Source organism: Bos javanicus, chromosome 2 (genome assembly GCF_032452875.1).
Source record: "Bos javanicus breed banteng chromosome 2, ARS-OSU_banteng_1.0, whole genome shotgun sequence".
Classification (NCBI taxonomy): Eukaryota; Metazoa; Chordata; class Mammalia; order Artiodactyla; family Bovidae; genus Bos; species Bos javanicus.
The window spans coordinates 96,060,772-96,077,550 of NC_083869.1; the positions used below are offsets into that span (position 1 = coordinate 96,060,772).

Below are 16,779 nucleotides of genomic sequence, written 5' to 3' on the forward strand. Positions count from 1 at the left end.
TACCTCAGTTTCCCCATAAGGTACTTTGTGGGAAACTGTGAGAAATAAACTTCCCTGGTGGCTGACAGTAAAGAATCTGCCTGTAATGTGGGAGACCCAGGCTCAAAGCTTGGGTTGGGAAGATCCCCTGGAGGAGGAAATGGCAACCCACTCCAGTATTCTTGCCTGGAAATCCCATGGACAGAGGAGCATGGAAAGCTACAGTCCACTGGGTCGCAAAGAGTCAGATAAGACTGAGCAACTAACACTATACTTAAAAACACCTAATACATGTACAGTGCCTGACACACCATAAATTCTCAATAAAACTCTTAGCTATTCATTGCAGTGAGCCCCTGGTGGCTCAGCAGGTAAAGAATCTGTCTGCAATGCAGGAGACATAGGAGACACAGGAAACATGAGTTTGATCCCTGGGTCGGGAAGATCTCCTGGAGGAGGAAATGGCAATCCACTCGAGTATTCTTGCCTGGAAAATCTCATGCACAGAGAAGCCTGACAGGCTACCGTCCAAAGTGTTGCAAAGCACAGAATATGTCTGAGTGCGTGCACGCCTCTGTGCGTGCACACGCACACACACACACACACATACACACTAGGAATTAGTAAATTATTTTACCTATCTTTCAAGGTTGTTGAAAGGTTAGTATAAGACCACCCATAAAGGTACTTACCAAAGCTTCTTGCTCATGCTAAGTACTCAATCAGAGTTGCGTATTACTTCAATGATTATTATTACTATGATTATTGGTATTGTACTATACTGAGTACATTCCAGTGTTCTCGCCCGGAGAATTCTATGGACAGAGGAGCCTGGCAGGCTACAGTCCATGGGGTCACAAAAGTTGGACACGACTTAGCTACTAAACCACCACAACCACCACTGTATCGAGTAGTATAAAACAGATTTGTACATTTCTAATGATTTATTATTCATAGCATCACCAGCTCAATGGAGATGAGTTTGGGTAAATTCTGGAAGTTGGTGATAGGGAGGCCTGGCGGGCTGCAGTTCATGGGGTCACAAAGAATCAGACATGACTGAGTGACTGAATTGAACTGAATTAGGTGCTATCATAAGTCAGTAAAAAAAAAAAAGCAGTTTTTTACACATGGCTAAGAAAAGATGTGAATTGAAAAGGGTTATAAGAATATAGTTAAGGAAAGAACAAAATTGATTGGCCTTTCTGGAAAAGTCTTACTTTACTACTTTCCAGCTCTTTGCGAGATAGATTTTCTGAGCTTTTAATGTTTAGCCATCTGAGTTAAAGATATATTTATTTCCTCCGCAGTAATTCGAGTCAGTCCTCTGGTATTCAGCTAAATTGAACTCGGGTATTTTGGAACGGTGTCTGTTGACATGAATATATTTGGCATCACTAGGGAATCTAAAACTACATACAGACGGTGTCATGATCCCTCACACTCAAGATGACCCAGTATCATTATGAAATAGAAGGAGTTGCTAAAAAGTTTCATGCTGTCATTTCTAATACTGAGCATAAAGGCATGCTAGTGTCTGGTTAGCAATGGTAGTTACAAAGATTATAGTTTTGCAAACATACTTAATGATATGTATTAGATACTTTTTTCTATTTTGCTCGAAAAAGTAGAAATGGGACTCTGGTAAGACACGCGAACAAACACATAACTGTTTACTCACCTTCCATCTGATTTTGAGGTGACTGTGTGTGGTGGGAAGAGTTCCCTCACCTGCTTCCTCCCAAAGGCATATCGGATTCTAACTCAACTTGGAGAAGATGGATGTACACTTGAGATTTTGTTTTGGTCTTGCCTAGATATTTCCAGTCTAGACAATTCCCTGATGGCTAAATTTAACTAAAAAGCTAAGAATTCTGGAAACAAATTCGCCTCGGAAGAATACTTGTGGCTCTGGGTCTTCTGTGATAACGTTTTATTTTTCTAAGTAAAGAAGTAACATGAGGAGGCCCTTAGTGCTGAAGGACCAGACTTTGTCACCTCGCCTTGGTTTCAGGTTTTCATGGGGCCTGTCAGAGGTCAAGACAGGCACAGGCCACTTCCATATTAAATCAAAACAAAATAAAAAAGGAAGAAAAAGAAGGGAAAGAAATGCAAAACAGAGTTACAAAAGTTGTGATATATTTTGAAAGTCAGTATCTAAGGAGTGAACTGTTTCAACCCACACATGCTCCTGTGTATTTATTCAGTTCAATATAATTATGCCATTCCCAAGATGATTAAAGGATGATTAGGGGATTTATTAAAAATATTGATTCATGATACACAACAGATGTGGCCCAGTAATGAGACACAGAGGTAGGTTGAGCAGTTATGTCTTCTTTCTTCAAACCTACCAATGCTTCTCTGTAATCATAGGTATAACTGGGTGGCATTGTGGCTCTTTGTGACAGAGATGACCAGGGCCGGTGACTCTCCTGGTGTTTCCCTTCCCTACAGGCCCAGGGCATCTGCACTGGTGAATATCCAGCTTATATATCCACCTGTTAATGTCAACTCTCTCCTGTGGTCAAAGAGGGGATTAACCTTCATGTCTGGGCTGCACAGGCACACTTGCTAATGGAATCTATTTTTTTTCCAGTTTCATGCATTTATTGTGCTTTAAGAAAGGTGATCCATTTGATCCTTTATTTTCAATGAATAACAGTCAAAATGCAGCCAAAATAGAATGACAAGTGTACACTGATGGACTCAACAGGCCTTGGGTGGGAGGCAGTGGAGTACATGGAAAAACTTTGAGCAGAAGCTAACAATAAACACACATATTCTTAAAGGAAGTTACTGATGGGGGCTTTTTCTATGAGAGAGGACCTCTCAATAGCGTAAGAGGAGTCTGGAAACTGATGAAAACCTCCTGAGAGTGCTCAGCACACTGATCAAAGTTCGGTCCAAGCTGCACTGTTATTGCCCACGCAGCTGTTACCTCTAGTTTGTTAGAAAAGCCCTAAGTTTCCAACTGGGTTGAGTAGCTGTGACTTCACCTGGTGATTGTCCACTTCTGTGAAATTTCATTTGCAGATATCAGAGGTGGCTTCCCTGTCTCCTTTTCCCAGAAAAAAGTAGGAATGAGGGAAAGAAGGAGGAGGAAGAGAGACAGAGAGAAGAGTAAGATGGAGTCTTAGCAGATGGCAGTTGGTGCCCATGAGTTAAGAGGTTTGAGTTGGTGCAGGGAGCCTGAGGATTGGGATCCTGAGTGTGAGACCTGGTGAGCAGGAACAGACATAAGTGAAGGAAGCAACCAGCAACCAGCTAGCCTCAGCTTGGGGGAGGAGAGGCCCCACACTATGACCCTGTAGAGAAAGACTCATGGCAAAATCTGAGGCTGGTTTACAATGACAGTTGATACAGTTTGTCAGATTGGGGAGTGAGGTGCTGGGGGTGCAAAGAAGACTTAGGGCTTGGGGCCAGTGTCTGAGAAGCTCCTCCCCGTGCTTCTCCTTCCTCTTATTAAGATGCAGTAATAAAACATTTTATGAACTCATTAAAGGGTTACAAGGACATCCCTGGTGGTCCAATGGTTAAGATTTTGCCTTCCAAGACAGGGGGCAAGGGTTCCATCCTTAGTGGTTGGAGCAAAGATCCCACAATGCCTAGGGGCCAAAAAACCAAAACATGAAAAGAAGCAATGTCGTAACAAATTCAATAAAGACTTAAAAAATGGTCCACACACACACACACACACAAAAAACTTTAAAAATAAAAGCGTTACAAACTTTTTGATACATCTTATCTGGATTCCACTCAGGAGCCAAGAGCTTTGTTAAAATGTCAGGTCCAACTGTCCTCCAGTGCTTTCCTGTTTCCCCAAAGCGTAATCTGAAGTTCTTTCTGAGATCTGCGGGGAGCTTTAGGACCCAGCGGTGCCCTGCTGCCTCTTCTGACCTCCTTTCTCCCTCAGCCTCCCTCAGGACCCCAAATGCCTTTGCTTTTCTCCAATTCAAGCTCCCAAGCCTTGGGCCTTGTGGTCCCCAGACTTCACAGGGCTTGTACCCTCCCACTTCATCCTGGCCTCTTTCTCCAAATTTATTGGTTTCCCGGGGCAGCCATGACAAAATTCCACAGACCCGGTGGCTTAAATAATGGAAATTAGTTGCCTCACCATTCTGGAGGCTGAAAGTCTAAGCTGAAGATGCCAGCAGGTTGGTTTCTTCTGAGAGCTGTGAGGGAAGGATCAGCTCCTGTTCTCTCTCCTTGGCTTACACGTGGCCAGCTTCTCCCAGTGACCTCCTTATTTCCTCTTCTTGAAAAGATCCCAGTCGTAATGGATTAGGGGTTACACTTATGATCTCATCGTAGCTTATCACCACTCTAAAGACCCTATCTCTAAATATGGTCACGTTTTGAGGTACTGGCAGTCAGGACTTCAACGTACAGATTTTAGAGGGACAGTTTTATGGAACTGTTAAGCATTAAAGAATCTGCCTGCAATGCAGGATAAGAATATACAACCAGAAGCATTTCTCCCAGTTTTTTTTGTTGTTGTTCTTTAATAAGCAAATACGTGGGCTTCCCAGGTGGCGCTAGTGGTAAAGGACCCGTCTGCCAATGCAGGAGATGTCAGAGACTTACAAGTTTGATCACTAGGTCAAGAAGATCCCCTGGAGGAGGGAATGGGAACCCACTCCAGTATTCTTGTCTGGAGAATCCCATGGACAGAGAAGCCTGGGGGACTACAGTCCATGGGATCACACAGAGTCAGACAGGACTGAAGTGACTTAGTATGCATCCGCACAAGCCTCTTACCGTGGAAGACTCCCTGATACATCCAAAATAGTGTCCCTACTAAGTAGCATACATTTATTGTCCTTTTTTTAAAAGATCATCTTCTACCTCAGTGTCAACCCTAGAGGGCCAAATTCTTTGTTTTGTTAATCGATGTATCTCTAGTGCCTAGTCGGAAAGTAGCAGGCCCCCAGTAAATATTCATGAAAGGATGAATGTGTATTATGAAGACATTACAAATTACTCTGCAAAGAACAATGACAGAGAATGATGTTCAAGGTATGTTAAATGAAGAAAGCACACTTTAAAAAGCTGCCTGCTTAGCATGGTTTCATTTTAAAATCATACACATATAATTTATCTTTATTAAAAGAAAGCTTAGAGAACAAAAATAAATAAATCTTGGAGAGATACGCAACAAAATACTAACAGTGGGTGGCTCTGGAGGTGAGATTTTGATTTCTCTTATATGTTCATTTTCTAATTTCTCTTTAGTGAATATGTATTACCTCTGTAAGAGGAAAAAGACAATATATGTATCAAAAGTTAATAGAACATATTTTCCCATAATTTGTAACTGACTGTTATGTTAAGAGAGAAAAAAATACATTATTTGTCCTTTTCACTGGGGAACGGTAGGAAATACAGTGAATGGGCAGTCTCTTGGAGCCCAGTGACTAAGAGCACAGCCCATGGAATCTGCCCAGCCTGAATTCAAGCCCTTATGTGTCACTTTCTAGATTTATCATCTCAGGCATACTTGCCAACTGTACTGAGTCTCAGTTTCTTGTCTGTACAATGGGCTAACAGTGGTACACATGGGGCTTGGGGCTACCTTCTATCTCTGGCCCAGGCTGGAATTTGATTCTTTTGAGCTCAGTGATTAGACACCAAAGGTCAAGGACCAATCCAAGGATCTGACTCTTCTTTAGTCTCTGGTCAAGAACAGGCCGGGCAACATCCAGAGCACCCCATGCATTGCTTCTGGGCCTGGGCAGGGACAGGCAGCAGGAAATAATGAGGCACTTGCTGCAAGTGCCGAAGTTTTAAGGGGACCTCAAAACGCTCACTGATCAGGAGAAATAATATTTGGATGGGATATTTTTAATAAATACATGTTTAAAAATCTATAATGAACAAAATGTCAACACCTTAAATAGAGACAGATAAGCATTACTAATTCCTCCTTTGTTTCAGGCTCCATTACGGCTCAGCGTGGCACTGCTCCCAGCCCACAGACTGAAGGTGGGGAACCTTCAATTATTCAAATCATTATTAATTGCTACTTAACTATAATTAATTATCTAAATTGTCCTGAGTCTCAGAATGAGCATTGCTCTTTCTGTGATTGTTTGGCCCTCAGTCAAGGCCGTGTAAGGATACCTGTGTGTGTGTGTGTGTGTTCAGTCACTCAGTTGTGTCTGATTCTTTGTGACTCTAAGGTAGGGAATGCATATTTTTCTGATCCTATTTATTTCTTTCTCCTCAGTAGATACCTGATCACAATTGCTACCTAGACACAACCTCATCTTGTTGAAGACCCTGAGGGGCAAGTTTCTTCCTATTGTTTTATAGAAACATAAAATGCCAGCAAAGCAGAATTTCTACCTAAAAGAGGGCCAAACAAAATTTGCAGATGTTGCAAACTCCTCCCCTGGTGCTTCTGGGGAAGGGCACACAGACCTTGGCATACACCTTGTTTCAAAAGCAGGCAATAGTAAACAGTGTGTTCATTCCACCTACTTCTCTGGAGAAGGGAAGATCCTTATGAGGTGGGATCAGATGGGCCATTGGTCTCAAGTGGAGTTTTCCTGAAGGGCTTTCATATTACTGTATCACGGCGGTGGTTTGTGGATATTTGTTTCTGCATATCAAACACTTCACAGTATACATTCACATGGAAATCGTTAGTTAAATGTAGCAGCTGTAGAGCTTCCCCAGTGGCTCAGTGGTAAAGAATCCACCTGCCAATGCAAGAGACAGGAGTTTGATCCCTGGCCCAAAGAGGATACCACATGCCATGGGGCAACTAAGCCTGTGTGCCACAACTATTGAGCCTGTACTCTACAGCAGGGGAGCCACAGCTACCGAAGCCCGTGTGCCCAGAGCCTGTGCTCCACGACAAGAGAAGCCACCACAAAGAGAAGCCCATGCACCACAACGAAGAGTAGCCCTCTTAGCCACAATTATAGAATGCCTGTGCAGCAATAAAGATCCAGCACAGTCAGAAGTAAATAAAGGAAAAAAAAAGTAGCAGCAACAATAATGTTTGGAGTTTTGTTTTCATCAGTGGTTTCATTTTACAGGACGTTTTTTTTTTGCTGGAACCGTAGATTCTAAGTTGCTCTGTCAAGGTAATCACTAGAAAAATAAGATATTCTCTTGCCTGGAAAATCCCATGGACAGAGGAGCCTGGTAGGCTGCAGTCCATGGGGTCACAAAGAGTTGGACACGACTGAGCGATTTCACTTTCACTTTTCATGCATTGGAGAGGGAAATGGCAACCCACTCCAGTGTTCTTGCCTGGAGAATCCCAGGGAGGGTGGAGCCTGGTGGGCTGCCATCTATGGGGTCGCACAGAGTTGGACACGACTGAAGCGCCTTAGCAGCAGCAATAGCAGCAGCAGCATATAAACTTTAGGAAATTTCTATTACTCTTCTCCATTTAATGCACTATATGTTGTTTTCAAGAAAGAATCTGCCTGCAATGCAGGAGACCCAGGTTCGATTCCTGGGTCGGAAAGATCCCCTGGAGAAGGAAATGGGTACCCAATCCAGTATTTTTGCCTGAAGAATCCCATGGACAGAGGAGACTGGCGGGCGACAGTCCATGGGGTCGCAAGAGTCAGACACGACTGAGCGACTAACTACCACCACCACGTTGATTTCAAGCACATCATGTGAGATATCACAAGATGAACATAACCTATGGCAGATTTGTTTCTGCGCAAATCTGTGTTCTTTCTAGCTACCAAAAAACTCAGAGACCAAGCAGGGAAAGGAACTGTTTGAATGGCAGGTAGTGCATAAGACTTAGATTTGGTTACAGTATAAGTTTAGCATAATACATTATAAGGTGATGGTCTGGATGAACTTCAGAGGTTGATGAACTTTGGTGAATAAGTTAACTTTGAGGTTTGTTTTTTTTTCTCTCTGATTTAAGGAATGTTGCTCACTATACCTCTCCCTTCCTCCTCCATATTTTTAGATTAATACGCTTACTAGGGAAGCAAAATACACTGGGATTACATACCTGCATCCAGTAAGCAGTCTGACTCTCCTGAGACCACCATGTGCTGATGCATGTCCAGCTGGCTCCAGATGTCCCAGCCTTCATAGACTAGGCACCTGACAGGAGAGTGAGGAAGCCAGCTGACAGCCAGAACAGACACTCCGGCTTTGTGGCCCTGCACGAACCATGTCCAGTTGCTAGATCCACTTCAAATGAGGCCCGAACTGTTCTGGGTCAGAGAGGAGAGGTCCCCACTGTGCCCTGCCCATGGGGACCCACAAAATTGTGAGCATTAGAAAATGACTATTTTTTAAATAGATTTTTATTGGAGTACAGTTGCTTTACAATGTTACATTAGTTTCTGCTGCTGCTGCTAAGTCTCTTCAGTCGTGTCTGACTCTGTGCGACCCCATAGACGGCAGCCCACCAGGCTCCCCCGTCCCTGGGATTCTCCAGGCAAGAACACTGGAGTGGGGTGCCATTGCCTTCTCCATGTTAGTTTCTACTGTACAGCAAACTGAATCAGTTATATGCATACATATATCCCCTCATTTTTGGACTGCCTTCCTATTTAGGTCACCGCAGAGCATTGAGTAGATTCCCCTGTGCTATACAGTAGGTTCTCATTATTTATCTATTTTATACATAGTAGTATATATATGTCAGTCCCAATCTCCCAATCCATCCCACCACCTCCCCTTCCCCTTTGGTGTCCCTACATTTGTTCTCTATGTCTGTATCTCTATTTTTGCCTTGTAAATATAGTCATCTATACCATTAGAAAATGACTATTGTTTTTTTAAAAATGCTGTAGAGGAACAGAAACTAGAAGCAGAGGCACACACACACACAAAAAAATAGAGAAGGCTGAAAAGTAAAGAATAATTGTATCAGTTCTCAAACTGTGATTGCTGGTACTCTCAGTCCAACTTTTTCATTTTTCCAACTTTTATCATTCATTTATTCATTCAAGAAAAAACATATTGAGACTGTTGCAAGCCAGGCATTATACTTTGTGCTGGGGATACCAAAAAGCTGAATAAAATAGCTCTGTCCTCAGGGGAAAGGCTGGTTTAATGAGGATGTCAAGCAATTACCATACAACGGGATACAAGGCTGCTTTAGAGGAGGAACTGATTGCACTGAAGATGCAGAGTTTCCTAGCTTTAAGAGTCAGAGAACATTGCAGAAGAGGTGAGATAAGCCTCAAAAGAATGAGTAGAGGTTTACCAGATGGCCAAGGTGGGACTGGGCAATTTCTATGACTACAGAGTAGTGGATTCTTTTTTGGACAGTAGCTTCAGCTGCTCCTGTGGTCTTGATTTTTCCTTGCCTCTCCTGGGCAAAGCATTGATTGCATAACCAGCGTATTACTTTCAGATGAGTATTTGATTTTATCTGCATGGTAAGTATGACTGGAAAAACACAGCTCATGGGGTGTATGGCCGTACTCAACCTAGGCTTGTCAAACAAATGCCCTACATAAGCGAAACTTACTCACCAGAGGGGACAAGGCTTTAGCCCCCCTCCACACCCCCACCCCCAAAGTAACCTCTGTTATTGTTTTTTGTTTTTTTTTTCCCGAGTGTGCTGTCTATTCAAATCTGACTCTTAGGACAAGTTCCCTGGCCCCTACCTCCTTCCAGTTTGCTGTCTTAATCCCTTTTGATAGAAAAGTTCTAGAAGTACTTCAGGGTGAATGCCATGCTATGAGGATAAAAATTGATTATATGAGAAAAATTTCATGTCCTAAAAATCTATGAGCTTTGTTTCTAGCAGACAAACTTGGTGAAAAAGGCATCTTCAAACTTTTCCCTACTGCCAAGTTTAATGAAACTCCTTTTTCTGCAGCGTTTTTAACACCAACTTGGTTTCAGGAGGCCGTTGTCAAAAAGGCTAGGAAAAACTGAGGGGAACATGGTGAACCACTGCAAGAAAATGGTTCTAACTTCAATAAGGCAACTTGGCCAAGGATTCCATTTTAAGAGTATAAAATTAAATGGAAGTGCAGAGAATAAACATCTTAAATACCCTAAGATAACACACAAGGGAAGCAAGTGGAAATAGTGAAATTTGGAAATGCTGGGGGGAAGGAGCATTGGCATGATTAAGAACAAACAACAGAAAGCATCTAATATGTGTTTTTAATGTGGTTTTAAAAAACACTCTGCCTTGTTGTAAGTGGATTTGGCAGTGAGTTATTTCCTGGGTAAGAGGGGAGGAGCTCTCTTATGAGACTAGTTAAGTATAGACCACATACTGTTACTGTCTTTGGAGCTGGGAGCAGAGCTGGCACCTGCTTTAGAAAACCAGCAGCCTGAACAAGGCACTCCCAGAAGACAACGGCTCCTCTACCTTCACTTGGAGGTGATCAGAGGAAGTTCTGGTGGGCTGAGAAAGATTTTAGATTTCCTATCATACTTAGACAAATGGAACTGGAAGTAAATAAACCATTAAATGGCAGAGAAAAATAATGGCCCCAAGAAGGCAGAAGGAAACCCCTCGACTCTAGAACTGCAGACTTTTCCTAGAACTTGTCTGAGAAAATGCCTCAATATTTGGGATTGTAGCCACAGTGACTTGTCCAGTGAGCATTCATTGCCCTGATGGTATGGTAAACTAACAACTTTTTCATTTTTTTAGAGCATCATTTCAACTAAATTCGCATTCTCATCTCAACAGACTCACTTCGCAGAAGGAAAACTAGATGGTGTGAGAAGAGAAAGAAGTTGGGAGAACAATTCAGAAGGAGTAGGGAAGGAAGACAGCTGGAAGAGACATGGGGTAGTTTATTACAATATGACTCCCAGTACTGTCTAATGCCCCACTTACTCCAAAATCTGGATTATAATGTTCTGAAGTCGGGAATTAGAGAAGTCAAATTGTTCCACATGAAATCAGGTATAATAGTAATTCTCAACTTTTTTGTTCACATATGCCACTGAGAATATGATGATAAGGGTAGACTCTACATCCAGAAAAAAAATGTACCTATTACACACAAAATCCTCTTCTGCAAGACCAACTAGTTGTAATACTCAGGACAGTGGGGTGGAGGAAGAGAAGGGAGATTTTTTCAGAAATCCACATAGCACAATGCTTACATATCATTGGCTTAAAGCTTAGTCCCATGGCCATACATAGCTGCAAGGGAATCCAATTACTCACAACACACATATAATATATAATCCTGTTTATTTGACCACTGTAGACACTTTTTTGCATCTGACCTAGTTTCATTCTACAGTTTGTCTTTCTCCACTTTTTTTTGTCCTTTTAGCTTAAGAAAAGATCGTTACAGAACTCCTTGTATAACTTTTTCAAATATGCTTGGAAAAGGCTATGAAATTTTATCATGATCATTCTTGCTTTAAGTTGAAATTTCTCTAATCTTTCCTTACAGATTGTTCCTTACAGAGTGCTTTCAATATCCAATTTCAATGTCTAGTTCACCCTTCTGCATTAGTTACTCAGCTATATAATTACATTTTCTAGCCTCCCTTGCAGCTATGTATAGCCATAGGACTAAGCTTTAAGCCAATGATCCGTAAGCACTGTGCTATGTGGATTTCTGAAAAAATCTCCCTTCTCTTTCTCCACCCTACTGTCTAGAATGAAGACACAATAGCTGGAGACAAATAGACATCCTGGGCCATGAGTTTGAGGGGTGCTGGATAAGACTGGTTTGTGGACTCCCTTATTGGAAGATAAATTTCGTGATAACAGGGACCTTGTTTTTCTTGGTCAAAGCAACCTAAACCTGAACCTATAAAGTGTGGCCTCTAGTAAGAGCTCAGGAGCGTGCATGCTATCTCTTCAATTGTATCTCACTCTGTGGGACCATATGGACTGTAGCCTGCCAGGCTCCTCTGTCCACGGGATTCTCCAGGCAAGAATACTGGAGTGAGTTGCCATGCCCTCCTCCAGGGTATCTTCATGACCCAGGGATTGAACCTGCATCTCCTGCATTGGCAGGCAGGTTCTTTACCACTAGTGCAACCTGGGAAGCCGAAGAGTTCAGATGCTGTGCTTAATTGCTCAGTCGTGCCTGACTCTTTGAGACTCCATGGACTATAGCCTGCCAGGCTCTTCTGTCCATGGGGATTCTCCAGGCAAGAATACTGGAATGGGTTCTTTGCCCCAACCCAGGGATCAAACCCAGGTCTCCCACATTGCAGGCAGATTCTTTACCTTCTGAGTCATCAGGGTATTGAACAGCCATTAAATGAATAAGTTGAATTAATGAATGCGTTTACTCCAGATCCATGTAAAACAGGGAATGTTCATACATCAGTTGGCATTTGCAAATGTCAGGTTCTATCACAGAATCAAATTCTAGCTGAATTCAAACGTCATTACTCCTCTGCCTCCCTTTTCTCTCCCAGATTTGCCACTGTCATAAAAGGATAAGGTTTTTTCTCACTGCCCTCCGATGTTCTTTTAAAACAAAATATTCTCAAATCTATTAATACTTTCGTAATGGTGCTTCTGAATATTTTTTCTGCTTAGCAAGTTTAAAAATTCTTTAATTTTCAAGGTCATGCATATCTATTTTTGTATGTCCCTGATGTTAAATGCAGGCACTATTTTGAAACTTAATCTTAGGCGTTGTCTCAAGTCTATAAGAATCATCCAAAATGGTAGCTGATGACATTCCTAGGACTTCAGACAATATTATTATTGTCATGGAATGTAGTCACTAGTTCCTAAGGATTTAATGAGATGTGTTCACTGAAACTGAACTTCCTTGAATCCTTTCCCATTCTACCATGGTTTCCCACATTTCAATGTATTGCCTGTTTTTGTATCCAAACCTTATTTATATATTTTAAACAATTAAATTAAATATTATCTTTGCTTCCTTGATTTTTGAATTCCGTCCTGGTATTCTTTTAGCAAAGAAGAATACTCCCTCTGGGTTTTTTTCCCTTTCCTTTTGGTCTCATGTGTGATTAAAGGGTTTGTAAAAGTTCACATGTTTTGCAATTACATGTCATTTCTTAATTTTTAAAACTCTTCCCCCTCCAAAGTTGTTGCTATTTCTTTTTACTATTTGGAGGAACAAATGTTCCCATCATCCACTTTTGTGACATACCTGTTTTATACCTGAGCTCCTTGGTTTTTTGCTCAAATTTATTTTCAACTTTCCCAATTTTGAGGGAAGCTATCATTGGCTTTTTATTAGGTATATCAAGCTTTTCTAATGTTTAAACTTCTTTACACATTATCCTCGCTTTCCTGGAGTAGCTTTTCAAACAGAAGCCTATCATAACAGAGAAAAGTAGAGCTCTTTTCTCACGTCATCAGATGAGCTCTTCCTAAACCTCTTCTCTATCAGAAATGTCTCTATTCTAACAGACCCAGAATAGGCATCTGTCACTCAGGTCCTGTTTCCTTCCTTGCTTTTCTTTCAATCCAAAGCTAACCTATGCCTGCCCTGGAGTACATCCACTTCTGCCTTCTTGAGGACCTTGCTCTGTCAATTTTCCCATCTCCTCTAACCTCAAACTCCAAACTTTTTTCTCCATAGGCTTATACCCTTTAACATATAAATATACTCACATTTTTCCATCTTAAAAAAATTATTAACTGTACATTTCCTTGTAATGACTGGCAAGTCTTTCTTCTCAGCCAAATGTTTGGGAAGAAAATCTTTGTGTCCACTTTATCACCTCCTATTTATTTCTTTTAGTCACTGCTTGCCTTCCAGTTTGCACCCATCCTGTCACCCATGTACCATATTATTTGTAATTTTCCTGCCCTCTGGACAACACTGGACTCTCTTTATGGAATTACAAATAGAGCTTCTACTGGCCAGGTACTATGCTGGGTGCTCTGTTTCAGAAAAGAGAAGCAGATGTGATTTCTCATGGAACTGAGCTGATCAGCCATTTCTGATTAATACACAGGTCCCTTGATTTCCACTACTCCCTTTGGCAGGTTTACTTAAATGCCATTTAAATTTCCCTATTTTTGAAGTTCTCCTCTCCTTCTCCCTCCCTCCCTCCTTCCTTTGCTTATTATACACGTCTTCTCAAGGCAATCACTTCACCCACAGCTTCAACTACTTTGTACTCCAATGACAATTTTAATATTGTTCTAATTTAACAGTTTTATTTTACATAGGACATGTCATTTACTAAAACCATAGATTCCAAGTTGCTCCATGAAAAATATTATAGTCTTAACTGTCAGCATTAGGGGATTTCCACAATTACATTTAAAAATTGATTTAATATGTATTATTTTCAAAAACATAAGATGGGATATCACAAAATGGACTTAGCCTACAGAAGCTTACATCAAACTTTCAACCTGAGCACTCTACTTCCATGCTCCCATTAACAGAGCACCAAATGATCTTCCTCCTCAAACCTCTTCCTCTTTCTGCATTATCTAGGAAAAACTCACTGTGCTCTCCCTAGTTCCCTAAGTCAGAACCCTGGCAGCCAGTTTTGCCTCTCTTTTCCCCTTCTTGCTCCATATCTAGTCACTAAATGACCTCAAATCCTTTCCCACCACACCAGTCTCTGCCACTGCCTTTAGTTGGAACTCTCACTCCCCTCTTAGATGAATATAAAGTCGGTCTTGTTTCTTCCATCAATCCTCTTTATTGTCCAAAGTGACCTCACTAGAAGCCACCTGATTGTGACTCCTTAACATCACAATATTCAAAGGCTTTCATGTTTCTGGGGGGAAAATCAAGCTCTTTACCCCAGAACCTACTTTGGGGTTAGATAGATCTAGGTTTGAATTTCAGGTTCAAGTACTTGGCAGCAGTGTGACTGACCTCAGACAACTGGACTTTCTAAGCCTTTATTTTCTCATGTGCCTGACTGAGCTCATCGAGGGCAGGGCTATTGCAGGAAAGTGGGAGGGACTAACCAATGTTGAAAGAAGGGAAAGTATTTTTAAATTCACTTCAAAAAATTGTTCTCCCTTAGAGAAAATCCTATGCCACTTCCAATCAAATTTGACTTCTACATTTATTTTCGGATAATCACAATAAGGTGCCTTTGGGGATCCACACAATCGGAGACCAAATCCTGGCCATCCTCCTGAGCAATCATGTGACCTTGGGAACATATCTTTACCATCATCTTCATTAAATCAAAATCGTGGTACTTCACTTTGTGACTCTCAGTTTTGTATGAGAGAATCATGCTTTGTGCTTTATGTTACTGGTGAAAGTAGGGAAACCTGGAGACTCGTGCCGTGGAAGAGAGAAACAGCGAGAAAATCGAGTTGCTGAATCCCAGCGTTTCAGAGTTGGGAGGGAGGAGTTCGGTCCCTAATTTACCGATGAGGAAGTGGAGGGGTGACGTGTCCTCAAGTCTCATTCAAGACGCAGACACAGCTCTTTATTGAGGACCCGGGGGGTTGCTATGGTTAAACTGAAGGCGGAAACCTACACTCTTTCGAAGTCAGTTAGAGAGGAGTATTTAGTTACAAAAAACTCAACGATTCGGGTGTAACTAAGTTTGTTGAGCAATGCATCAAATGAGTCATCTGTCAGATCCGATGAAACCGAGTTGCTAACAGAACTGACTCTTTACTAACAAGCCTTCTATAGAGCCCACTGACTCAGAACAGCTTCGATTCACAAACTCCCTCAAGGCTTCCCGAAGGACCCGAAAGCTCCGAGTGCCGCAAGATGAATGGAAACAGGAGTCCAGGGCGCGCCACTCGAGGGGCGGAGCAGCCGCGGGGTGGGGGCGGGGCATTGTGAGTCACGTGCCTGCTCTCGGAGGCGGGCTCCGGGAGGAAACTCTGTGTGTGATTGGTCCGTCGTAACCAGGTGACCGAAGGACGCGTTCCGGTTGGCAAGGGCCGGCCAGGCCAGCGCCTTTCAGTCGGGAGGCGGCGGCGGAAGGAGGAGGAGCTCTGACCGCGCTCTCTCCCGGCAGTGGCTGCGCGTCTCAGCGCTTGTCGGGTCCCCACCCCTTTTAAATAAGCCGGGCTGGTCGCCGCCTTCACAGACTAGTTGACTCCGGGGAGGCGGCGGCGGCGAGACAGCGGGGGTGCGGCCGGGGCCGGAGCCCTGCCCCGGGCCCGGCGGCGGGGCGGACAGGCGAGAGGCAGGCGAGGCCGCGTCTACATGCGCGGCGCAGCCCCGGCATAGCCCGGGGCTGCCCGTGCCCGCCGCGCCATTGTTGGGGGAGGGGGCGGCTTCTGAGCTCGGCGGAGTCGGGGGCCGAGCGGAGGCGACGGCAGCGAGGAGCGGAGGCGCCCCATGGGGAACACGCTGACCTGTTGCGTGTCCCCCAGTGCCAGCCCCAAGTTGGGCCGGCGCGCGGGGCCGGCGGAGCCAGACTATGAGTCTGAGGTCTACGAGGCGGCGGCCGGAGACGCGGTGGCAGTAGCACCGGCGCCGGCTACCGTGGAACCCACCGAGTTGGATTTCGGAGCGGGTGAAGGCCACCACCTGCAGCACATCAGCGACCGGGAGATGCCCGAAGGTAAGAAAGCGGCCGGCGCGCCTCGCCCCTCGCGGGGCCGGCGCCGTCTGCTCTCGAGCTTACCTCTGGCCTCCGCCGACCCCCGGGTCCCCCGGGAGGGAGCCGCCGCCTAGGGCTCCTTCCTGCCTGGAGTTGGCTCTCTCGGGGCTGGGCACCGGGGACGGAGGCTGGCCCTGCCTGGCGTCCCCACCCCTTATTCTTTCCCTGTCGCGTCCGGCCAGTCTCTCTCCCTCTTCTCTACCCGAACGCCCAATTCTTCCCCTATTCCCATTTCGCAACCCGACCCGAGACCCTCAAGTCTGAGGCCCCTCCTGTTCGTGATTCTATTTAACATCTCGTGGGACTTTGTGAAGACTTTCTGATGTATTC

The 16,779-nt window shown here is 43.7% G+C and overlaps 1 protein-coding gene and 1 long non-coding RNA gene across 3 annotated transcripts in view; both read left to right on the forward strand.

Annotated features, from left to right (window-relative positions):
• Positions 1-2,543: 2,543 nt before the first annotated feature.
• Positions 2,544-7,022, forward strand: LOC133227869 (uncharacterized). The gene is made up of 4 exons (XR_009729980.1): positions 2,544-3,202; positions 4,885-4,998; positions 5,917-5,964; positions 6,209-7,022. It is a non-coding gene; the product is annotated as an uncharacterized LOC133227869 (long non-coding RNA).
• An 8,698-nt stretch (positions 7,023-15,720) lies between these two features.
• CCNYL1 (cyclin Y like 1) overlaps positions 15,721-16,779 on the forward strand; it is a 36,540-nt gene continuing 35,481 nt past the window's right edge. Inside the window, exon 1 of one of the 2 annotated variants that reach the window (XM_061382947.1) lies at positions 15,721-16,410. In XM_061382947.1, coding sequence (XP_061238931.1) covers positions 16,185-16,410 — 226 coding nt within the window. In that variant the 5' untranslated portion in view covers positions 15,721-16,184. The remainder of the gene's footprint in view (positions 16,411-16,779) is intronic. The other variant, XM_061382940.1, reaches the window with a different exon arrangement.